Below are 25,783 nucleotides of genomic sequence, written 5' to 3'. Positions count from 1 at the left end.
AGCATGGCTGGGAGTGGGAGAGAGGAGGGGGCGGAGTTAGGGCGGGGTTGGGGCAGGGAAGGGGCGGGGTTGGGGCGGGGCTGGGGGTGGGGAAATGGGCGGGGCCAGGAGGGTCCTCTTTTTTTTTTTTTTTTTTTTTTTTTTGTTAAATATGATAACCCTAGGTGGCAGGGGAGATGGAGGAGAAAGTGAGAGAAGCGCCACCATTTTTCTTACCAATATTGAGACAAAAGCAATTCCTAAAGGTAGTCAGCACTGCCAATCTTGTTATACCATTCTTGAGAAGAGCTGGCTTTTATTGGAGTTGACCGCTGCAAATACTTTGAAGAGAGAATGCTTAGAAGTGTCCGATGATCTGTGCGCCGCTTTATCCAGGCGGCCACTTTCACTCCCTCTAGTCCACTGCTGGACTGTCTGGCAGATACAGTGCTCCGTGCACAAGATATTTACCAGCTGATGAGGAGGAATGCTGTGCCCAGGCAACACAGTTCATCTTTCCAAACCAGAATCTGTTTTTTAGCACCACGTTGCACTGACAACTTTACTGCTTAATTGGAAAAGGTGCAGAGAGTAAATCTTCCACAGACATGGCAGGAAAGATCAAAAGCTCACTGTACTCATTCCAGAGAGCACTAACAAATAAATTAAGACAAATTATTTTGCCAGGCAACATCCCCATCCAAGTGGTACCATTACACTCTTCATTTTACAGGTCTTCCAAAGGAGCTTTTATCACTCCTACCTTTCGGATACAGTACTTGGGCTCAGGGAGGACTGGCTGAGAGTCCTTTCAGACCCCATCTGTGCTGTTCCTTTATTGGTCAGTGGGAGTCACTGCTGAGAAGAGCTTTGAACATGTAAAGATGAAACATAAGTGCTAAATATTTTTTATTATTATTATTATTTCTCTTCCACCTTCTCACGCAGAATGTGCTGTTTCTCTATGATGCTTCTGTGGCACTTCTTATAAAGAGGACCGTGATCAGTTGTTCCTCCTGTACACAAGGGAAGACAAAAGTAATTGGCTTAGTATGTAGCAAGGGAGATTTCGGTTGGATATTAGGAGAAACTTTCTAACTTATATGGTTAGTTAAGCACTAGAACAATTTACCTGAGGAGGTTGTAGAAGCCCCAGCCTTGGCGATTTTTCAAAATGGGTTAGATAAACACTGATCAGGGTTGGTCAAGGATGGAATGCATGGTTTATCCTTCCTCGGCACAGAGGGCTGGATTAGATGACCTCTTGAGGTCCCTTCTAGCCCTACATTTCTATTGTTTTTTCACAGGGCAAGTTCTCTTGAGCAGATATCAAATATCATGGAGAACACCTGTAGGAAGGCATCCCAGTCAGTTAGTATCGGGCTGTTGCACTCCATTGCACGCCCTGTCTAATGTTTCCAGTGACAATAGACTGATGATGAGGCCCAGGGAGAAGTACGCTCACAGGCAAAGCAGGAACAGAAGTCAGCACAGTTCAGGGTGCGATGCTGAATGCCGGGCATGAGGCACAGCATTCTTAGCCAGGAGCTTGTCCGCTCCTGTCTGTAGCGACAGGTTCTTGGCTGCCAGCTGTGTCACCTGGGCCCACGGTTCCTGGTGATCTGCCTGGAGGTGGGTAACCCGTAGGGTGACCAGATAGCAAATGTGAAAAATCAGGATGGGGTGGGGGGTAATAGGTGCCTATATAAGAAAAAGCCCCAAATACCGGGACTATCCCTATAAAATTGGGACATCTGGTCATCCTAGTAACTCGCTCTTGAGATTCCAGCACCCCATGGGACAGAGATTGGTCCAATTGATCCATTCCTACTCCTGCTGGGACCCAGGGATGGTGGGAGGGGTTGTGCAAATTGTCTGGTCTGTGGAAGAGGGGTATCGGTGACCAGGATGTGGGTGGTCTGGTTGGGTGGTCAGCGTTTTATTCAGGAGCCAGATGCAATGGGCATATCTGAAGTGAAGAGCCAGGTGTCAGAGCCAAAAGTTGGAGCTGGGGTCAGACAGGAAACAGGAGCCGAAGCCAAAGGTCAGTGCAGAGTCAGAAGCCAAAGAGCCGTAGCTTGGGGTCAGAGCAGTTGGAAGCCAAGGCAACAGGGCTCAGGGACTGGAACAAGTCTAAGGGCAGGAATCGGGAGCAGGGTCAGGGTCGAAGTCAGGAACCGGGGACGCAGTAGGGAGTCAGGTAGCAGATGGCAGGGTCTGTAGCAGCAGCAAGCCAGCATCCACCTTGCTGCACAGACAACTTCTTGTGTCTTTCTGGTTTAAATAATGCACCTGGCCCAATCAGGGACACTGAAGCTCCTCTAGTTAAGTCCCTGTGGGCAGTACCTTTAGTGGAGCATAAGGCCTCAGGGCTCCCAGGTGGTGGTGGTGGTGGTGTGGATGCAGCAATGGTCCGCGGGCCTGGATTCAGGAACTGCAGACACTCACAATCCTCTGCAAACTGCCTTTGTTCTCCTCATCTCTTCCCCTGCTCCTGAATCACACATTTAACTGGACAGCCAAGGAGATGCAGCAGGTACCTCAGGATGCCAGCAGATGTGCAGCTGTGTGTTCTGCTGCAGCAGAACGTATCCAGCGTCAGCTGGACGCGAGAGACAATCTCCAATACAGTGCTGGAGTGTGTCCTGCATTCCCTGTATTTTGCTCTCTCTTGCTGTATGGCAAACCTTTGTGTTGGGCCTGAAAAATCTGCCAGACAAGGCAGTGCACTGTGCCAGGCAGGTGCCTTGGGATGCTAAATGCCTGCCCACACCACAAGCCTCTATTAGTTTGTTAACCGCAGGTATATGATAATTTGAGAATTTCATTCCATGGCCATCTCCAGTTACCGTGGAAAAATCAAATGATCTTGAGCGCAGATGTTTCATGGTTAGGCACTTAAACATTTTTCAGTGCTGGTTTATTATTATTGACTCAGGTTGATTTTAAGAGGAAAGAACTGAATATGCAACTAAACAACAGAGGAAGGATCTGAGTATTTTGAGGGTGTGTGCATAACAAGGATGGGGAGGGGAATTGTTGAGGATGGTAGAAAGGGTATAACTAGGGGGAACAAAATGACAGTAAGGAGGAAATTAGACTATCGGGACAGATAACATTACAGTGAAGGAGGGGTGTTCTAGGCTGTGGACATTTAGAACAAGGCTGGACAAAACACTAGAAAATACACCATTGGGAATAATCCTGCAGTAGCTGAGACTAGATTAGGCCATCTCATTGGGCTTTTCCTTCACTGAAGTCTGAATATTTGTTTTGTTTAAAGCTTTTGACTTGGATAGAAGTGGTTTTTATGTTTGTTTTTGTTTGTTTGACTTTCTGATTCATATGATGTGCCTCTCCCATTGCTCTGGGCACACAAACAATACAAACTGTATTTAATGTTAACCAAAACATGCAAACTGTCTGATGCCTGCATACGGTACTGTACCTGTGGGCAGCAGCTGGTACAGAATGCCTTTGGGCCTAAATGTTTACTCAGTTGGAAACCTCAGGGTATTGCAGAGAAAGGGGGCTTTTTAGCTAAGTGAATGGAAGATGCTCTGCCCTATTGTTCACCTACCAGTGTTAATTTCAAACGAAGCGTAGGGCGGGGCCCTGCTAATAGGCCAGCAATTTCTGGGAAATGCCCATTCACACAGAGAACTGGAGAAAACCATTCCCAGGCCAAGCAGCTTGCTATACACATAGGAAAGAATAACACAATACTTTCCATGTGTACGGACTGAGCTCTCAGAGCTTCTGAATTGGCTGTGAGGGCCCCATCCTCTCCCAGGTTTTGAGAACTCTCAGTACCCTAAAACTGGTACTTCCAGGGCTGATGTTGTCTTGAACCGGTTCATTTCACATACAGAAGCACTCTTCATAAAGTTGGGGTGCTTCTGGAAGTGATGCCACTTAACAATGTTCAGTTCTTTCAGGGTAAGTTGACTGTTTTGAATACTTGCAAGCATTTTGGTTGCACCTAGGAAAATGGGGCCCAGAGCAGGTAGAGGACATTGGACTCTGCCATCATTCAATATTCAATAGGAATACCAAAGCAGTCTGGGGGGTCACATCCACCACCTGAGTGTTAACATCCAGAACATTCTTATACAGGTTTATGGGTGGGCACCTTTAAAAAGATTCCCACATTCCAACTCATTCAGAGAACTTGCAGCAGACATCGATATTTCAGGATAAGCATTGTATGTAGGCTGAAACTTGTTAGCTACCTAACAGCAGCAAAAGCAATTAATGTTAATGGTGTTCATTATATATTCATTATATAACATAATTCATTCTGAGAAACGCAGACTGCTAAAGAGAAGGATACAAATAGCAGCTGTTAATTTCAGAGTCTTTGAAGATTAACCCCAAGAGGAAAAGCTAATCTGTGACACCAAATTCGGATTCCCACCCGACTCGAGCTGAGGGCGTGTGTGAACGTAGTAGCCCTTGCTGTGGGCTTTTCTACTGTTTAAAGCCCCTCTGAGTGGCCTGCATTGGGAAACCATTTTGGAGATGCCTTTATGGTCCCTTATTGCTTGTGCCTCAATTGTTCTTTCATTCGGAGTGTTCCTAGTCCTGTACAGCCCCTTCTCTCCCCTCTGATCCTTCTGTTACTGTCCTGGCACTCTGATTCCTCGGCATTCCTCACAACTTGAAACAGTGGGGCAGATTTTCAAACACATTAGATCCACGATTTAGTACCTAATCTCTGCTCATAATTGTACAGTGTGCATACTAATTGAGCAAGTCCACACACCGTTTGGCTGTGTGTGTGTACATCTGTGTGTGCGCATGCACACATTCCATTCTGATTTGCATGCTCAAAGTAGGCTAGCAATTACATTTGCATTTTGAATGCCCAACTGGGTATCAAGCTTGTTTGAACATCAGGCCCATTACGAACAAAGGTGAGAGCTACAGGCTTGAGTGCGACAAAATATGAAAAGAAGGAAGTGCAGGATGGTTTCTGGATTCCAGGAGTAATTCCCTGAAAGGCCTTCCCTTTTGATTGTTCTGCAGTGTTACCAAATGTGCTCAGAACAATAGCTAACTGCCTGTGCTGTGTCTCTTGTTTTTAGACGGGGATGGGCGGAGACTCAAAGGTGCTATCCAGCGGAGCACAGAAACTGGTCTGGCTGTCGAAATGCCAAGCCGGACGGTCCGTCAAGCCAGCCATGAATCCATTGAAGACAGTATGAACAGCTATGGATCTGAAGGAAAGTAAGTCAGCAGGGGCCAGTTGGATAATCACTTCTGGAATGCTCCATTCCCCCTAAACCTATTTCTTTTTGCATGATCGATGATACATTTGTCTGACTTATACATGCTGTAGGTGCATTGGCAGGGAATTCAGTTACTCTAAGAGTCAGAACAGAGCAGTTCTTTCCCTGAAAGGTTTGCAAGTAGTTTTGCTGTTTATAAAGCTTTCCGGGCCTGCAGAACAGCGATACCATGATATGCTGGATTTGGGCCTTGCAGCTTTGTGACAGTACAAATCTTGAAGCATAGAAAACACAGGCCAAAATTTTGGGCATCCGAGTTGCTTGAAATTCTGATTTTGTTTTTGCATGGTTGAGGCAATGTGTGGAGATGATCACTTTCTATCCAGAGGCCTTCCGAGGGAATCTTTTTGGGAAAAGTCTTCTGCAGTAAGAAGGGGGCGTTGTTACAGCAGATTCTGTGCACGTGGCTGCAAGAGCAGTAACTGACTTCAAAAGTTCACAGAGTGTAACTAAACTCAGCTTATGTTCTGATTATATGTGCTACTGAAGTCTGACTTGGGATCAAGTATTAACTACCAACTGTGGCTTCTGTCTGTCCTATCTGTCCATTCATTCCTGGCATTCCTAATGAACCCATCACTGAACTATCTATGTGCTCGTGTAGACCAAAGGCTCTCTAAAATAAATGTTAATTTAAAACTGTGTGATGAGAAAAGTAACTATTTTAAGGGAAAACCAAACTTTCCTTTGATATATCAACAAGGATAACAGTGGAAACATTACACAGCCCTGCATCCAGGGCAGAAATGATAATTAGGAGCTGTCTCTGAGGCAGAAATCCTGTCACTCCAAAGCTGTGGTGTAGCTTATCTCCTCTGGGAGGACCTCCCTCCAGGGAAATGTCCTGCCATACTCCCACAGTCCTGCCACTCTGAGTTCTACCTTCACTCCAGACTCTGAGGATTAGAGATTAAGCCCTTGGCAATGCAGTCTGAGAATCTGCTTTCCCTGCAGGGCAGGATTCTTTCCTTTACATTGATGCAGTTTGGCCTCTCAAAAAAGCTGTGCAATCCTTTGGGACATCAGTGCAGTATTACTGCATAGCCATGCAGCCATGGCCAGGCATTGGTAGAGAAATAGAAGCCTCTTCCAACGAAAATATTGCACCTCGGTAAATGTCATTGTGCTGTGGTGTGTTGCACTTGCAAAGGTAAATAACACACAATGGGGGGAGGGATAGCTCAGTGGTTTGAGCATTGGCCTGCTAAACCCAGGGTTGTGAGTTCAATCCGTGAGGGGGCCATTTAGGGTTCTAGGGCAAAATCAGTACTTGGTCCTGCTAGTGAAGGCAGGGGGCTGGATTTGATGACCTTTCAAGGTCCCTTCCAGTTCTAGGAGATAGGATATCTCCATTAATTAAAAAAACTATAAGCTTGGTATAGGAAAATAAATCCTCTCCTGCAACCCCCACATATTTGTTTAAGCTGCTATAAAATTCCTGTTGTAACCATTTTTTCTCAAATAAGATGTCAGAATGTTCTAGAGGGCTCTGCCAGGCATGGGATAGCCCTCCCCATACTCCTCTGGAAAGGGTGATAAATGTTTGTTGTGTGCTTTTTTTTTTTCTCAGCTCAGTTAATTGAACTCCTTTAGAATCCCCTCAGGTATCTGCAATTATCCGTCAGAAGCACAAGTGACTAGCAAACAGGTTTGAGAGCACGAAGGGCCCATAGGGCTGTATGTGCTAGAAACATGTTAGGATTTTGGATTATTTTTAGCGTTCTTGTTCTTAACAAAGAAGGGAAGCATTTGGGGAGGAGTTTTGAGAACCAGAAATTTAAACCAAATCCATTTTTGCCTCTCTCGCAGCCCGCAGAACACAATTACAGCAGGAGAAAAGGAGATTCATGTGACCACATTAGTTCTGGCAGGGTTTTCTTTTTAGTGCTTGGTTTCTTACTGCTACAGACATAATGAGGACAGAGACCGTCTTAGCTTAAGGCCTTTAACAAACCGATCTTTAACAAGATAAGATTGCGCCAATATTTCAAGCCATACATCAGTATGCAAATTCTTTCAAGGAGGTTCTAGGCCCATTCTCCAAAAGTGCTTGCTTTGCAAACTTCGAGTGTATTTTCTATAATCCTCCACGAGGGGAGGACTACCTGGAAGATCTCTTAATGACAGCCCATTAATCCTCAGTACCTTTCAGTCTGCAGGTGAAGCTCTGGAGTTTTCTTTTTCCTGAAGGAGGGAACAGAATCTCTGCTCCCAGTAATTTGGAGTTATACATGCTTTTAACAAATAGATTGATGGCTCGTTTCACATATATTTAATTAATTGGGCATGTGGCTAGCAAGAGTTGTACTCCTCTCATTTCAGATCGAATAGAATTACAATGGTAGAATTTTCCTTTGTGTAACATTCTAAATGACCTAGTTTATAGTGGGGATTAAGGTGACTATCACTGTGTGTGAAATCCAGATGATTTCATTTAAAGTTGTGTTACATAAGAATATGGTTACCTTAAAGTACTGTTGGGTCTAAAAAAGAGGTGCTTACCAGAGCCTTTATAATGGCGCTCTTTAATCTTTGTTATACAAAAAAACTCACGTATTTAATCTTTTTGCAGCACGTTAGTTGTGCTGTTACCAATAAGTACTTTTGAAATAATTTTCAAGAGAAATTTTCAAAAATAGGTATTTGAAAATGTCTGAAAGGAGGAGAGTTATCTGTTTCAGTACGCGCCCAGCATACAGTGCCATGAGCAAATGGATCAGAATTTGGCTTGAGTGTGGAACTTACAAATAAACATCTGATAGTTTAACAAGGAGCAAAGAAATTCAGATTTGAGCCTGGTCCCTCCATGCCTTATCCTCTGCTCAAGCTCTGTTATACAGGGGTTTTGCTCCCTGTGAACCAAATGATGTTACACGACATTCAGGAGGGAAACAGGGACTCATAAGTGCTGGAACTCGAGGGGGAGGGGGTGCTGCATCACTCCCTACCTTGAAGTGGATTCCATTATAGACAGGGTTTACAATACAAATGGTTCCAGTGCCCCTGCAGGGACTGTTACATAACTTCCTGCCAGCCATTTATTTTTTAAATGCTGTGTGAGGACACACAGCCCTGGAACAGAAGATTGCCAGTGGCCAGAGGCTATAATGTGTGGTGCTTGTAGGCCTTCTTGTTTTTGCTAACTACTGCTGGGATGATTAGGTTGCAGGAAGCAAAGGTGATTTGCTCGGCTCAGAAGAGCTCAGCAGGTGGTGACTAGTGAAGGTGCAGAAGAGTGATTGTGTAATATGTGAGGAAATTAGCAAGCCTGTCCAGCAAGGACACCTTGTCATTTGCCATGTCTTCTCTTTAAAGTTTTGACAAATGTGGCATTGAGAGAACATATCTCTGAAAGCTATATATCCAGATGTATAATTACAGGGAAACCCATCCCAAGCAACTACTCAAGGAACTGGAAAATTTCAGTTGCTTAATAGATGTAATTTTGTAATGTGGTCAAGAGTGGATTTGAATCCAGTATGTTTGAGGATACGTTGTGGTGGGATACTAGAAGCTTGCCTAATAAGGTGGGGGTGGGAGAGGTCTCTTGTGCAGATTTCACTGAAGAACTTTTGATAATATTGTTAACATGGCTAAAAATAATAGAACAGAAGGAACTTGCAGTACCAATGGAGAACACTGTTACAGAAAACTAGCTGGTACACCATGCTGCTAGAAAGCTTTGCTGCAGAAAGTACTAGGGTAGTTGATGGGGAGGGGGCTATGGACCAGAGCTAGATATGTGTGAGCAGAGCTTGTGGAAGAGCTGGCGTAGGGCTCAGATAGTAAAGAATGTTGCATAGCTAAATAGAGATGCCTAAACAGAGCTGTGTCATTACGTCAAGACAGTATGGTGATGGGTTTTATAGAAAACCTTAAGACAGATAGGTGAAGTGAAGGTTCCCAGGGAAGAAACCGGATTCATGCTGCCTAATTGGACATGTTCCAAGGTACTATTCTCTTGTAGCAAGTCAGGCATGCAATTGACTAATAATGTCCACTGTGTACTGTCAACATTTAAAATGAGAGAGTTTGGGTTAAATACTACAACCTAAACAAAGAAATTCTGCATCCTGCTGAACTGACAAATATTCAGCTGGCCACTAAACTAGATAGAGATTATAAAATCTGAATGCTGGGATGCCTTAAAAATGAGCTAGATTCTTACACAGAACCATGGGCATAGTTTGGTGGGAGCAGGCGGGGTGTTGCCCCCCCAAAAAAAACCTGCAAGCCTCGGGCAGGCGTGGAATTTGCCGCCCCAACACATAGCCCCATTGGCCTGACTGGAGCTGCCCCCTCAAATATAGAAATCAAACTATGCCTATAAACAGCTGGGATGCCCAATTATTACACAGAACATTTCTGTTTCATGGAAACTGGGAGGCTGGGTGGACCCTCTGAAATCTTCCACACTTCCAATGAAGTGATGAAGTAGCAGCATTCTCAGTCTTATAGGAAACTTATTTCCTTTCCCTGAGAGAGACAACTAGACATGCTTCTTCTAGTGTATGAAGACCGAAACTGAGGGCTGACCTGTCATAATTGAAGCTATGAAAGAAAGTCTTAACTTTTTAGAGTTATCTGCTGCAATGTGGTCACATTCAGGCAACTCACTTATTACTGACAATTTACACAGTGTGGGGGGGGGGGCAGGAATGTTTCTTTAAGAAATAATAATTTCTGATCCTTGCAGCATCCTGTCTCTGAACACATGCCATTTCAGAAGGAGTTCTCTATTTTATATTTCATACTGCCTACAAAACAATGGAGGAGCCTTTAAAAATGTATGGTTTATGAGACATTCCCTTTTAGGCCGTGAGAAATATTGGAATCCTAACCCCCTAGTGGAAAGCACTGACTGGAGTATCTCTGAGTAATGTTTTCATGTTTAAACAATGAGGAGTCCTTGCGGCACCTTAGAGACTAACACATTTATTTGGGCATCAGCTTTCATGGGCTAGAACCCACTTCATCAGATGCATGGAGTGGAAAATACAGGAGCAGGTATAAATACATGAAAGGATGGGAGTTGCCTTACCAAGTGTGAGGTCAGTCTAATGAGACAATTCAATTAACAGCAGGATACCAAGGGAAGAAAAATAACTTTTGAAGTGGTAATGAGAGTGGCCCATTCCAGACAGTTGACAAGTTTGAGTTGATCACAAGTAGCCTGTTGCTTGTAGTGTGTTAATGAATCCATGAAAATTATAGAAGGAAGTGAAATGAAAATCGCCTTTGTCTGACTATGCTGTGGCTGTGTAACTTCACTGAAGTTAACCCAGCGCCACCAGTGTGACCCAGGTGTAAGATAATGGGGAATTACTTCCTCTCTGTTGGGTTTAAATTCAGGCCAGATATTCTGATCCTGCAGAGCTCACGGAGTCATTTGATTTACATGGTTGAAAGAATTTGGGACAGACCTCGTGTGCTCGAGGGTGGAAGCCCTGATTGTGCAGCATGATACAGCCCCTTTTACACCAGTGGGTGGAGCCTGGCACAGACCCACTGGCGTGGGGCTGCTATGCTGTTACAGAATACCCCCATCACTGGGGGGCTCTCCAGTGGCGTAGCCAGCTTCTAAGAGGAGGGGGAGCAAACATTAAAAAAGGGTCTCATCAGTAGCTAGTACAGATGCCTGGCTGGTGAGGCTTGCGCACATGCTCGGAGTCCATCTAATCCCAAGATCTGGGGTCAGAACAGAATTTCCCCCCAGGTCAGTTTGGCAGTTTGATGGTTATGTTAAGCTGCGCTCCTCCCCCCTCCCCCGTGATCCTCCGGCTGCGTGACCCCCCCCCCCCTGTTGATTAAATAAGCAAGACCCTGAAGGGGCACTGTTCACTATCTATAAACCTCATTGAAGTCATTGATAGTCCATAAGAGGAAACTGAGGCAGAGACACAACTCAAGTTCCACACCAAGCTGCAACAGGGTCCTCCAGTGGTGAGTGCCTGCCATTACTAGGTCATTGCAAGCTGGCATAATTTAGAGCAGTGGCTCTCAACCTTTCCCCTTTCAGGAGTCTGATTTGTCTTGCGTACCCCAAGTTTCTCCTCACTCAAAAACTACTTGCTTACAAAATCAGACATAAAAATACAAAAGCGTCACAGCACATGATTGCTGAAAAATTGCTGACTTTCTCATTTTTACCATATACTTAGAAAATAAATCAATTGGAATATAAATATGGTACTTACATTTCAGTGTACAGTATATAGAGCAGTATAAATAAGACATTGTATGAAATTTTAGTTTGTGCTGACTTCACTAGTGCTTTTTATGTAGCCTGTCGTAAAACTAGGTAAATATCGAGATGAGCTGATGTATCCCCTGGAAGACCTCTGTGCACCCCCAGGGGTACACGTATCCCTGGTTGAGAACCACTGATTTAGAGCACCTGCCAGGTTGTTCGGAGTTGCACCAAAGGCAAAGCAAGCTCCTAAAAAGAGAGAGTTAGAGAGGAGAATGGTATATTCCAATGGACACTGATACTCAGAGTCAGGACTCACCAAATGGGGTGGAAGTTGGAAAGAAAGAGCCCAGAGTTTGTGAACTGTAAGAGTGCAAGTGCCAGCTTTTTTATAACTTAATGACAGCACCTGGTGCACAAGATCCCAGAAGTGATTTAAAAATAGATGTGAAAAGAGGTCACAAACTCCACAGGGACACGAAAAGAAATTAATGACGTGTCTTTCCAAAGCTGGCTGTGCTGGAAGGAGCTCTGCATACTTCATGCACTGGGCTGAGGAGAGGAAGAGCATGGCTGTACGCGGGACAGAGGCAATAAGCTCTGGGGCTCTGGATTTTCTTCGAACCATTCATTATTGACATTGGCATTGTCCACCTAACTGTTCAAACCACTCTCTGTTCCCAAACAGGCTTTGAAAAAGCAGCTCGGGAATTTGAATATATTTAAAGGGAGATGGTCCAGCAGAGAAGGAATTGTCTCTTTTGGCAGTGAAGGGCATAAAACTAGCAATGGCATTTGCTGGGCTGTGCACAACATCAAGTGAACACAGGGGCAGGTGGTGGGCCACTGGCGCTGCATCAACAATTGGCCTGAGGCCTTTTAAGCCATACTTCCACTGCACTAAGTAGGATAGATTTCAGATCCGCCAATCTTCAGGATAGGCATGCAGCCTGCAGAGAGCACCAGGCAGATTTCTAAAGTCATAAGGTGTATAACTGTGCAAATACAGGCTTCATTTGCTCTCACAATTATTAGGATTGTGTGCACAAATCATGTAATTTTGCACACCTACATTCTTACAAATGTACCTCCAGAAGTACATCACTTGCACATGTAATTACTCCATTTGCAATCCCAACAAGGGTAATTAAATACACATTTTGCCAGTACATTGCATAGCTAACATCTTTGCAAATCTGTCTGCCAGAGTACTAACGCTGCATGGCTGTTTGGATTAACATGGTGCATTGCATTAGAAAACTAAGCCTGTGTCTGTGATCTTGTTTCCCTCTAGTGGGTAGTAGCAGCAACTGTAATAGCCTGCCGTTTGCAACTTAACAATAAATCCGGCTTAGCTGTCTACTCCAAAAAAATGACAAGTGGGTTTTTTTACCCACAAAAGCTTATGCCCAAATAAATCTGTTAGTCTTAATGGTGCCACCGGACTCCTCATTGTTTTTGTGGCTACAGACTAACATGGCTACCCCTCTGATACCGTCTATGCCAGTGGTTTTCAACCTGTGGTCCGCAGACTATGCCTAAGATTTCCAAAGGGGTCCACACTTCCATTCTAATATTTTAGGTATCCACAAATGAAAAAAAGGTTGAAAACCACTGGTCTACTCCATTAGCCCAAGTGGTAGGGGCTTGTGCTCGTGGTGTCGAATGTTCCAGGATCAGTACTCAACAGCCATGGTCTCTTCATATGCATGGCCATGGTTTGTTCTGCTTGTCTCTCTGGTCTACACCTCTCTATTGACGATTACTGCAGCCATGGGTCAAACTGAGCAGGGCTGCCCTTTGATCTCCCCTGATCATACTGAATAGGTCCTCCATGTGCCCAGCAGGCACCGCTGCCCTCCCTGGTGCTGTACATACCTGTAGGTCAGTGAAGGAGTCAAGTTCCATGTGAAAAATCCATCAGCCCTAATTTCATTAAAATGCCACCATGACAAAAGGGTTCTAGTCAATGTAAATGGGAGCAGAGGACCGTGGAAGAGAAATGGATTCCCTTTTCTATTCAGCTAGCTGGGATGCAGCCATGTTCAGGCCAGCCATGGCTTCAGCTCCTGCACTTGCCTGTCTAAAGGATACAGAGTACAGACTCTCTGCCAGTCGTGTGAAAATGCTGACAAATGTCACCTGACAATCCTGGCATGTGTTATTTTGCAGCATGAGCTAGTACTGCAGCAACAACCCTGCTCTGCCTGGTCCCAGGGGCTTCACTAGTTATAGCAGTCACTTTGCAAGTCCAATGAGAATCGCTACCTCCTTATTTCTGGCAGCTATTTTTAGCAGCTTTTTGTTGGGTTTGAAGAAGAAAAATCAGCACATTATGTGGTCAGAGCCGATTTTGTGGCCTTTTCCTCTATCTAAGGTGGAGGGGCTTTTGTCAAATAGCATCTGAATTTGAATATTGAATGGAAACAAAAGAACCCCATGAGTTCATTTTCTAAACTGTATAGAAAATATGCTGAAGTTGACACATCAGAAAAAGAAAAAGTTAGGATTAATTCAACAAACCCCGTTCTGCTTATATGTCAGACTGAGGGAAGGAGAGATTGTAACCGTAGGTAGAGGGTTTCGGAAGGAAAGTGACTCTTCTCCATATCCGCTGTGCTTGATTTGAGAGGAAAGGAAATGAGGCCAGAGCTGAGGCATACTCAGTGATGGGATAATAAAGCCCTTTCAGATTCACTCCAGTGTGTTTGAAAACCATCTGCTGGCTGGAACCCAAGCTGGAGCTACCTCTTTTGTGTGTGAGGCTGGCCTACTTGTAAACGGTCTCTCTCTGCCAATGCTCCCAACCTGAGAATTCAATTGGAAAGATTATTGCTGAATCAAGGGCAGTTGGAGAGAAACAGATGATTTTCTTCAAAGGACTGGCAGGAAAGTCAGCTGCTGAGTGCCCTGTGTACTGTGAAACAGTAAACAGCAGGGGGAGAACTCTCAGGAACAGCCAGCCAGAGTTTGAAAGAGCAGAGCCATGAGTGAATAGTCACACTTGAGCTGTTCTGGGGCTGCTGTCCGTTTCAGGAGGAGGAAATGAGGGAGCTTTCAGAAGTGCTTTGGTTCAGTCCTGCAGGTTTCAGAGCCACACTGCAAGTTCCAAAGAGAAACTTGTACTGACCCAGGAAACGGATACATCTCAAAGTCTCAAAAAGAACAGGAGTACTTGTGGCACCTTAGAGACTAACAAATTTATTAGAGCATAAGCTTTCGTGGACTGCAGCCCACTTCTTCGGATGCATACAGAGTGAAATAAATATTGAGGAGATATATATATATATACACACATACAGAGAGCATGAACAGGTGGGAGTTGTCTTACCAACTCTGAGAGGCCAATTAAGTAAGGGGGGGGGGGAAAAAAGGACTAGGAATGGCTGAGCCATTACAAACATTGAATCTATCTCCCCTTGTAAGTATTCTCACACTTGCTTCTTATCAAACTGTCTGTACTGAGCTATCTTGATTATCACTTCAAAAGTTTTTTTTTCTCTTACTTAATTGGCCTCTCCAACGCCCATGGGGACAGAAATGCTCTTATGAAGTTCTCACCAACTAGCTTGAGTGTGAACACCAAGGGCTGGTCTACACTGGGGGGGGGGGGGGGGGGGGGGCGAATCGATCTACGATGCGCAACTTCAGCTACGAGAATAGCGTAGCTGAAGTCGACATATCTTAGATCGATTTACCTCGCGTCCTCACGGCGCGGGATCGATGGCCGCAACTCCCCTGTCAACTCCGCTTCCGCCTCTCGCTCTGGTCGAGTTCCGGAGTCGTGGGGAGCGCATTCGAGGATCGATTTATCACGTCTAGACGAGATGCGATAAATTGATCCCCGATAGATCGATTACTATCCGCCAATCCAGCAGGTAGTGAAGACGTACCCCAAGCATGGTGCCTCACTACTGTGGGTAGCCATGCTGGCTTCTGTGGGATGTACCACCGGCAGCTCGAGCATGCTGGGGTCTCACGTGCACCCATGTAGTTACTCCGTTCCCCATTCCCCACTTCCAGTGGCAGTTGCCTTTTGACAAGGCAAGAGGGGGTGGCTGATACCCAGGTGCAGTACCATCCACGTAGGCATAGGCTAGGGCTGCGTGGACCTGAAGCAGTCCCAGATTGCATGGAGTGGGAGGGGACAGTGGCCAGGGAAGACCACAGCGGGAACAGGCAGTGACTGTGTGGATTCCAGCTGCGGGAGAGATGGCAGCATGCAGGACACAGTTGCTGGGTGATCCTGGAGGAACACCCAGTGGTGGGAACGTAGCTAAAGCAAGAGAGGCTGGGACACTGATCCCGCCCCCCAACACGCGTGTCTCATCCGGAGAGGGGAGATCTCTGCACTGCAGGTTTTACAGTCACAGGGCTGCTCACAGGGGCACCCTCCGCAATTTTTTCGCATGGGGCGCCGGACGTATGGTGCCTCAAGGGATTCTGGCGCTAAGTTTCTTCAACAAAACTCTAGCTCAGTGCAAGGAAACAAAATGGAATCACCCACAGAGCCCCATCCCTCAGCCCTAGACAAAACCCTCTCATGTCTGCCTCCCTGTGGCACCCTGCTGCCCTTTTCCTGGCCAGCTCCCCCATGGGGGCACTCCCTGCAGCTCCCTGCACTTGTAGCTGGGCTTGAAGCTGTCACTATGCAAGCTCTGGGGGCAGAGCAGAGGGGATACTGGCTGCTGGAAGTGGGGTTAGGCCAGGCAGGCCCCTGGTGGGGAGAGCTGGCACAGAAGCTGGTTCTCCGGTAGTGGCAAGGAGAAACAGCACTGGCCACCCTACTGTTCTTTGAGGTTTGGCCCTGCAGCCCTCTGTCATGACAGGATGACAGGGCCAAACATGACTGGGTGGCATTGTGACCTGGTGCATGGGGGTCACAGAGCCCCATAGCTTTGGCCTCACGGCACCTCCATCATGACCTGAGTGGTGCTGTGACCCACATGCACTGGGTCACAATGCTACTTGCTCAGTTTTGGCCCTCCCACCTCCACCAGCCACTCACTACTCCCAGTAGTAAGCACTGTCTCCGTGCAGGACTGGACTCAAAGGTCCCTTCTCTAGGGCTCCATCTCAGGCTTGGTCTACACTACCCCCCTAATTCGAACTAAGGTACGCAACTTCAGCTACGTGAATAACGTAGCTGAAGTTCGAAGTACCTTAGTTCGAATTAGTTCGAACTTACCTTGGTCCACACGCGGCAGGCAGGCTCCCCCGTCGACTCCGCGGTACTCCTCTCGGCGAGCTGGAGTACCGCAGTCGACGGCGAGCACTTCCGGGTTCGACTTATCACGTCCAGACTAGACGCGATAAGTCGAACCCAGAAGTTCGATTTCCAGCCGTCGAACTACCGGGTAAGTGTAGCCAAGGCCTCACATTCAGTATATCTGTCCTGTTCCTCTGCGCCCAGCAGCACTAACTTGGGAAAGTGCTGCCTCAGCGCAGAGCAGACAGACTCCATTCTCCAGCAGAGCGGGGAGAAGAAAGCCAGGAAGAGAAGTGGGACTATAGCATTGATTGGAAGCAGACTGCAGCCAGGAGTCACACCTTCCCCCAGAGGATAGCATGCTTCAGTGGGGAGGTGCCTCTCTCAGTTGAAGAATCAGTGATGCAGACTTCAACAGCTGAATCCAAAATAAAGCAAAAGCATCAGCATTGTCTGCAATTAGTGCTGATTATAGATCATGCCATGTGAGGCTTGTCTGGAAATACCACCTGGAACTATTGCACAACCAGGAGACACAGGGTGAAAACTCTTAATTCAAGGAGACTTGGGGGGAAATTGACCCCTGTGCAGAGGGTTTCCCCCAAGCTTGCGCTCCACTTAATGCAGATCTGTGAGCGTTTTGCACTGGGCTGAATTTTGAAAGTGCTCAGGGCTGGATTTTCAGCACCCAGCAGCTCCCACTATGACGCTTCTAGCCAGATTTTCCACAGAACCCAGCATGCTGAGCTGTTTTTGAAAATCTGGCCCTTAATGTGTAAGTGTGCGATGCTCTTTCAGCTACTTGTGTGGGGCTCAGGCTGGGCTATCCTGCCAGCTCTCTGATTTCTTTGGGCAGGTTTGCTACTCGTACGGGGAAGTAATTATGCGCAGTGGGCTGATGCTGGGCTCTTGGATAGCTAATAAGAGTAGTTGCAGCTGACTAAATAGTATATACTTGGGTCTAATGTCTCCCCCCCCCCCGGCCCCACGGCCAAGCAGAGCCCCTCGCCAACCCCTGTGTTAGTGTCAGTTAGCTACCGTTTTGCAAAATTTGATTTCTACTGATTAGAGACTGAGTATTAGTGAACATTTGACCCTTATTACAGATTTGTTTTAAGGACCCAATTTTAAGAAGCTGTGAAGTGTGTCACTAAGCAGGTGTCTCCCCCTGTGGGGACGTGACTACAGAGGACTCATAATTACACTTAGGATTCATGTGTAGCAGCTTCCGTGGGGAAGATGGGTCAAAAGCAGGGCCTATCATATGTATAAACAGAGTAGGAACCCGTGGGGGACAATTCAAGCCTTGTCTACAAGGGCTTTTTAGGCAGTTGTGTAGCTGCACTGGCACAAACCCCTAATGTAAATGCAACGCACCAGTGTAAACTGTGACTTGCACTGGCGCAGCTTACACTTGTGTGCCCCACATCTACACTGTAGGTTTGCACCCATGTAGCTATACCAGTGGCTAAAACCCCAAAGCAGACAAGGCCATAGATGCCTTGCAGATGGGTTCATATCACAAGCCTGCATCCCTAACAGCTCCATATTTTTTTGCTGCAGTACTGTATCCCTCCACCATGGTTTGAAGGTACAGTCTGTAAGTCCTGGATATTCATCATGGAATGCAGCAGGATTAGTCTTCATGATAATTTCAGACATTTTGCTGAATGAAAACGACCCGGGGAACATGCTGGATGCTGCCAGGCTGCAAAAGCATTTGATTCAGAATGCAAAATGTACCGCCCTTACATGGGGTCCCTGTGGGTCAGGAAAGATGCATATTCCGGGATTGGGGGGGGGGGGGAAGGGGAGGTTCTCAGTTTGGTATCCCTCACCTGAGCTCAATCACTTTGAAACCCCTCCCACCCCAAAGCACTATTGTCCTTGTTTTGTTTTTTAAAAAGGGGGAAGGAGGAACCAACTACCAAGCACTTAATTACAGACCACCCCAGATATTTTTCAGCTTTAATCTTGCAGGGAAGGGGTGATGGGAAGCACCTGAACCAGGGACAGGAGAGTTGATTTTTTTTTTATCCTAGGTGATTAATTTCTAGATAAAGAAATATTGTAATCACAGCTAACTACTCCAGCACTATTAGATGGGGAGAAGGGGACTTTAAATGCATCATGGGTAACCAGACTGCATGGAAATCAATGAGTTCTGAAAGGAAGAGGTCTGTGTAAGATAGCTGTTCATTTCGGGCATAAATTAAATCAGCAGGTTGCTTTCAAGTACTGAAATAATGATTTGCCAAAATCAATTTATTTTGCAGCTTGAATTTCAGTGGAGTCCATCTGGCATCTGCTGGGCAGTTTAGTGACTTCCTGGGGAGCATGGGTCCTGCACAATTTGTTGGTCGTCAGACCTTGGCCACCACCTCCATGGGTAAGGAACAGAAAGGCAGAAATCAGTTTTAAATGAGTACTGCATGTACCACTCCCACGAGCCACCCACTAACCTGCCCAGCACCTCTCTTCCTATGCCCCAAACCCTGTTCTCAGTTCGATATAACGTGCTTGGCCATTACATTTTCTTGATTTGTGTCATCCTGTTCTAGTTAATGCTATGTAATCTGCAGCATTACCTGTCCCTCTGACATACTTCAAATATGAAAGGCAAGGTCAAGCCAAAATTGGCATTCTCTAAATGCCTCTTGGGCAGCTTCACATTTCTCCGATGCGCTGAAGCATACAAACGCTCTAAGGATTTTCTTGTGGTGCATCCCAACTGCATTTTCCAAAGTGGCCTCTAATTCTGGGGAGATTAGAGACTAGATGACACTAGCCTGAGTCTCCACAGCTGGGGTTAGGAGACAATAAGTGATCACTTTTGGAAATGTGGGCTTGAATTGTCTCGGAGTTACCCCCCTCTAACATGGTGCTGGAGTAATGCAGGAGGGAAACAGGCACTTTGGACCAACCTTTTTTTGCAGTTGTCACCAGTGCATGACGTGACGATTTTTTGAAACAGTTTGTTAACAATCAGACTTGTTATGTAAAAGCCTTCTTGCTCTCTGATTCTCTTCAATCATTTCCGGTTTGTTATGTAGGAGACGTGGAAATTGGTTTACAGGAGCGGAATGGACAGCTAGAAGTGGATATCATTCAGGCACGGGGACTGACTCCCAAACCCGGCTCCAAAACCCTTCCAGGTAGCGTGTTTCAGCCTGTTTGAAGTGACTCAGAGCCCACTACATCCCTTCCTCCTGGAGCACTTGAGGACAGGTAGAATATTGACTCAGCCTCCTGGCCCAGCTGGGAGCACATACTGTATGTGCTTGCTTGAAAATACAGTTGGATAGAAAGTCCTTAGCTGAAAACACCTCTTCCATAATAATATTTGAGAAGTTTTATCCTGCCATTTCTAACATGAACCATTATGATTCTAGCTTTGACCCTACATTTTTCTTTCAGCGGCTTACATCAAGGCATATCTACTAGAAAATGGAGTGTGCATTGCAAAAAAGAAGACAAAAGTGGCTCGAAAATCATTAGACCCCCTGTACAACCAGGTGTTACTGTTTGCGGAGAGCCCACAAGGCAAAGTATTACAGGTAAGAGCACCTCGGAGAAGAAATGAGACGTCTTCCCCTCTCTGCACTCAGCCTCCACCGAAATATACAGAGTTTGTTAAGAAATCAGACTAATTAACAATTATTGATTCATAAATATGTCCCATTACTTATTGTACCAAATGTACTCAATCTGGATTTGACAAACATAGAGGAAAAATGTTGTCGTCCTATTCAAATGGGTTCTGATTTAAAACCCTTTTGAGTTACCATTGGCATGTGGCTGTACTGATAAAATGCCCATTTTTCTCCATTACCAGGTACAAAGTACCTGCGATAGCTAAAGAATCATGGAATGCAGCTTGTTTTTGTTATCTAGACTAAGAGTAATCTTCTAGATCCAGCTCCTGCTCAAATGTCTTGTCTGCATCTGCCTTTGTTCTTTGACTGTGAGACATTTACTGCCCCATTACGGACACTTCCAACCTTTCTCCTTAGTTTTAGGGGGTAGAAAAAGTTTGTATTGTTAATTCACATCCAAATGTATTACACACATAAAATCCTGGCTGTTGATTGGCTGGCAACATTGGAGTAATTAGTTTTAAAGTTTCTACTGTTTATCTCCACTGAAATGTGGAACATTGGTAGGGCCCTACCAAATTCACAGTCCATTTTTGTCAATTTCACAGTTGTAGGATTTTAAAAATCGTAAATTTCATTATTTTAGATATTTAAATCTGAAATCGGTGTTGTAACTGACCCAACTCTGAAGGCAGTTGCACAGAAGTAAGGGTGGCATGGAATCGTGGTATTGCCACCCTTACTTCTGTGCTGCTGTTGGCGGGGCGATGCCTTCGGAGCTGGGCACCTGGCCAGCAGCTGCCGCTCTCCAGCCTCCCAACTTTGAAGACAGCGTAGAAGTAAGGGTGGCAATACTGTGACCCCTCTACGATAACTTTGCGACACCCCACCCACACCCTCTTTTGGGACGGGACCCTAATTTGAGAAACGCTGGTCTCCTCTGTGAAATCTCTATAGTATAGAGTAAAAGTACATAAAAGACCAGATTTCACAGTCTGTGATGCGTTTTTCACAGCCGTGAATTTGGTAGGGCCCTAAACATTGGTTACCAATCACAACACTCATGCATATTCATTCATCCTGATTAGCTCCCTATCAGTCAGTAGGAGCTTCCTCTGAACTCCTGTTGCAGCCAATTAGATTGCATATGCAGCTATCTGCTTTTTAACTGGCTCATTCTAGGTCAGGTTTCTTCTGGACCTCTCATTTTGTCTGCCTGTCCATTGTATTTATCACCCTGGTATCTAAGTGTCAAGCAAATTTATTTAGCACTACCTGTATCCAAGGGAGGTGGTCTCTCTCTGCCTCCCCACAGTGCTAGATTTCCCTGCTTCCTATTCTCTCTCCGCTCCTTATCTCTCTTTCTCCCTTGTTCTCTCATTTTCTTGCTCTTATTTCGCATCATCCCAGCCATCGAACTCCCATGGGTACAATGTGTCGTTACCGGGGAAATGTGTTAGCAAGCCCCACGTTTTTGCAGTTTGCTAGGAATATGATTGGGTCTGGCTCAGCCTGTTTTCCTCTAGTAAGGAGGTCCACAGCTGGGATCCTGCTGCCGAGAGCACACTGCTGCCAGGGCACCGGAATTGCACCCCATCCACATTGCTCCTCTGGCATGCAGCAGCCCTGAGCCATCAGCATGGCTGGGGTATAAACAGACAGTCATTCAGGTAGCCAGATCCAAGCCCAGGAGGAGTTTTTTGTAAATTATAAGGAATTTTAACTCAATCCAGAAAGGAGGGGAAGCCAGTGGAGTACAAGGCAAACCTGTGGGATGTGCTACCATCAGCTTTTGTTCTTCGGAGATGCATTGTTGCATGCTCTACAAGGTACAGCCGCTGTGTGGCTTTCACATTCACCCCCAAGTGGAGTGAGCTGAAACAACTTACGCTGAATCACAGGGGCTAAGTCCTCGTCTGAGAAGAAAGGGCACGTTCTCCAGGACAGTGGGAGGGTGTCCATGTCACTGTCGCCATGAGAAGTGATGAGTCCAGCATAACCCAATGCAGTGCAGGAACCTGATTATCGTAGGCTGCATGGCCTCAACCTCCTTTTAAAATTTTTAGTGTTTAAAAAAAAAAAAAACCAACCCACGCACATAAGAGATTCATAACCATAGAGAACCAGCTGCTTCTATGGAAAACATTCAGGAAGTATCCAACATTCTATATGCTGATTTAAACTCCACACACCCCATGTGTCTGACAAGATGGATGTTGGCCTTAGCAGTCACCTTGCCGGTCAGTAATTTTTGATGATCGATGGCTGTGCAGGACACCCCATGGCACATGTCATTTAGTAACCTTAGCTACAGCTACAAGCCCAGCTACAACTATCAGTGCTGACTGGGGCAGTGAAAACTATTTGCAAGCAAAACGTAACTAAACAAAGGCAACAGAATGATGCCCTCTGAGATGTTTCACTTTCAGCACTGGTAGTTGGGGAATAGCCCAGATAGCTGGCTCTTAGCAGGAGAGCAGTACTCAGGGAATGACATACGCAGAGCTAGCAGGGTGGGATCCTTGGACATAACTCAGTTGTTCCACTATTCCCAATCCACTCCACTTGAATTATGTAACTTAAAAAAAAAAAAGGCCACTTAATGTCTCATTGTAGCTTATTCAAAGAGAATAAAAATAGGGGCTGAATTCTATGCTAATTTATACCCCAGCCAAGCCACTAATTTCAGTGTCTAGCTCCCCTGAATTCTAGCTCTCTGAATAATAATTTGGCATGTATCTTCCCCCCTCCCCATTACTGATACCTTACAGGTGAGGCAGCAGCTCTGCCCTGAGAAAGCTGCAATATTCTGCTAATACTGAGACTATGGGAGGAAGCTGGAAGCTGCTAGGGATTAGCCAGATGGCACAATTCATCTTCAGTCGTCATCATCATCATCATCATGCTCATCCTCTCCTCTGCAGAACCGAGGCCTCATTCTGAGGTCTCTGATCACCTCGGTCTTGAACCAAATGGGACCATTTTGATTGTGCACAAGCTTGCTTGTTTCACTGCTGATGGCCCTTACTGCACCTGTTGTACCATCCATTGCATCGTAAGTGTGATTCTGCTTTCACCGCTGCCTGTGTCTTTGTCAGCCCTTTTTCATTAGATCTCCCTTGTAGTCTTGGAGACTTTCTTCCCCTGTCTATTCCCCTTTCTCTCCATGTAACTCCAAGCATGCATCTTGTATTGCAGAGCTATCTTGCTAATCTGTAGCTTCTGGCCTGTTCTCCGGGTGAGTAACCATGTGTCATCACCATATGTTATGTTTCACAAGACCTGGATGCAAAAGCAAATATGGAGCTTGCTCTTGGTGCTGCTACTTAGTCCTCTGACAGCTAGTGTCTAACCATGGTTTTCCAGTTCAGTGGACCCATTTCTGCCCTCTCTCTCAGCAGGCCTCTTCTGTGACATTGTCTATTCAATTTCCATTGTAATGCTTGCACAAAAGAGAACTTAAAATACTTAAATATTGATATAAACAAGTATACTGCCCCCTGAATTACAATGTGATGAAACTTGCATGAACATCCGATTCACGTCCAGGATGCTTGCACAGGAGAGACTTCTCAGGGAGCTTACTAAGTGCCTAGAATATTTGTACTTTTAAAACGGTCACTTATTACTTTATCTGTCACCCTTCCTTGCATTGTATAGTATCTTACTCCAGGAGTCATTCCACTGAGTCCTATCGGAGTAGTCCTGGTACTGCTCAATGTGAGTAAGTGTATCAGAATCTAGCCCTTATTTTAGCAGATCCAAACATGTCTAAAATACTAGACTTCCCCCCTGATTCTTCCACTCCTAAAAAAGGCTTAAATGACTCAAACAGTTTGAAGGAGAAATGAGCATCTGGTCTCATTCGTATGTCAAGCTTCAGGCTAATGCAAAGCTAAAAGAAAAATTGAATATATGAGGCCAGATTGTTCTTCTAGATCCACGCTTGATTTGCAGACCTCCTGTCTCGTCTCACTGTTACTAAGGGGAGTTAATTGAGCTCTGGTTGAAAGATTCAGCTCTGAGAATGAATTCAATATTTTTAAAAAATTATTTTTCGCTGAGATTCTTGTTAACAGGGATTGTGCAGATCAGCTGGCAGGATCAGGGGCTAACCAGACAAGGGTTGGAGAAAGGAAGTTCTGGTATCCTCATTTTACAGATGGGAAAATGAGGCACAGAGAGACTTAATATCCCTGTCCAGTGTTGCAGGGTTTGTTGCAAACTCTGCAGAATATTTAAACCCAAGACAAAATGCACACAAACTTGTGTGCGCACACTTTTTTTTTTTTTCTGGGATTTTTTTTTTAATAATATTAAGCTTTGCAAAACCATATCAGAAAATAAGCTTGGGGCCTAATAGAAGCAGTCAGGGATTTTGTAGCACAAGTCCAACAACACTTTTTCTAAAGTCTCTTATTATTTGAGGGTCCTGTGGCACCTTTAAGACTAACAGAAGTATTGGGAGCATAAGCTTTCGTGGGTAAGAACCTCACTTCTTGCATCTGTTGCTTTTTACAGATTCAGACTAACACGGCTACCCCTCTGATACTTATTATTTTGAATGGGGTGTGGAGATTTAGGACTCTATTTTCCATGATGTAAAAACTGGATGTCTGATCCATAGCCCATAAAAGTCCAGGGGAGTCTTTGCATTTACTCGAATGAGCTTTGGATCTGGCTCAGTGTGAATCTTTATTTTTTTCAAAAACGAAAGTATGACTCTTCTGCTGCTCTTTACTTGAGAACTAACTGTGACCCCCTCCCCCTCTCATTTCCAAGGTGATAGTCTGGGGGATCTATGGACGCATGGAGCGCAAACACTTCATGGGAGTTGCCAGGGTTCTCTTGGAAGAACTGGATTTGTCAACTTTAGCAATTGGCTGGTACAAGCTTTTCCCTACCTCCTCGATGGTAGATCCCACTACAGGTCCGCTTCTGCGCCAGTCTTCGCAGCTTTCCTTGGAGAGCACAGTGGGACCCTGCTGTGACAGGTCTTAATGAGCCAGGAAGGGGGCAACTGCTTCTGTTTTTTAAATATGCTGTCAAGGTTTTGTTTGCTGGAACTCTGACCTCAAGTGCATTGCATGTTCAATCAGTTCTTGAGGAGCTGGAAGAGTGACCTTAGACAGAAGACAAGGGGGAGGGCCGTATGCCCTCTCCATCCAAGTAGCAGGTGCCATGGGGCATGAGTCCTAGTTGTGAAATTATACATACACCTCTTGTTTCACTTCTCTGGCTGTCATTCATGCACCCTTGTTTCAGATCAGTATTAACCCTAAAAAATTGCAGCATTTTTTTTTATTTTTTTTTTTTTTGAGCAGGGAAGATATTTTTCTTAACTTTGTTTTAGAAATTCATAAAATACAGAATTTTTTTTGACAATGCTTGAAAGATTGGAAAGCAAACATCTGATCTGAAAAGAGCAGGAATGGACCATTTCACGGGATTTTTCTTTTTTATAAGATCTATCTCCTTACAAATTATTAAAAAAAGGAACTACAACTGTGTCTTTAGA

The 25,783-nt window shown here is 45.3% G+C and overlaps 1 protein-coding gene across 1 annotated transcript in view; it reads left to right on the top strand.

The window, feature by feature from the left end:
* The window catches only part of RIMS4 (regulating synaptic membrane exocytosis 4), a 66,466-nt gene extending 40,887 nt beyond the window's left edge, over positions 1-25,579 (top strand). Inside the window, exons 2-6 of the mRNA XM_034787775.1 lie at positions 5,067-5,208; positions 18,946-19,058; positions 19,723-19,824; positions 20,087-20,226; positions 25,048-25,579. Of these exons, the coding sequence (XP_034643666.1) occupies positions 5,067-5,208; positions 18,946-19,058; positions 19,723-19,824; positions 20,087-20,226; positions 25,048-25,266 (716 nt within the window). The 3' untranslated portion in view covers positions 25,267-25,579. The remainder of the gene's footprint in view (positions 1-5,066; positions 5,209-18,945; positions 19,059-19,722; positions 19,825-20,086; positions 20,227-25,047) is intronic.
* Positions 25,580-25,783: the final 204 nt, after the last annotated feature.

The sequence above is a fragment of the Trachemys scripta genome, chromosome 12 (assembly GCF_013100865.1).
Source record: "Trachemys scripta elegans isolate TJP31775 chromosome 12, CAS_Tse_1.0, whole genome shotgun sequence".
Taxonomy (NCBI): domain Eukaryota; kingdom Metazoa; phylum Chordata; order Testudines; family Emydidae; genus Trachemys; species Trachemys scripta.
This window is presented reverse-complemented; position numbering and strand designations above follow the sequence as displayed.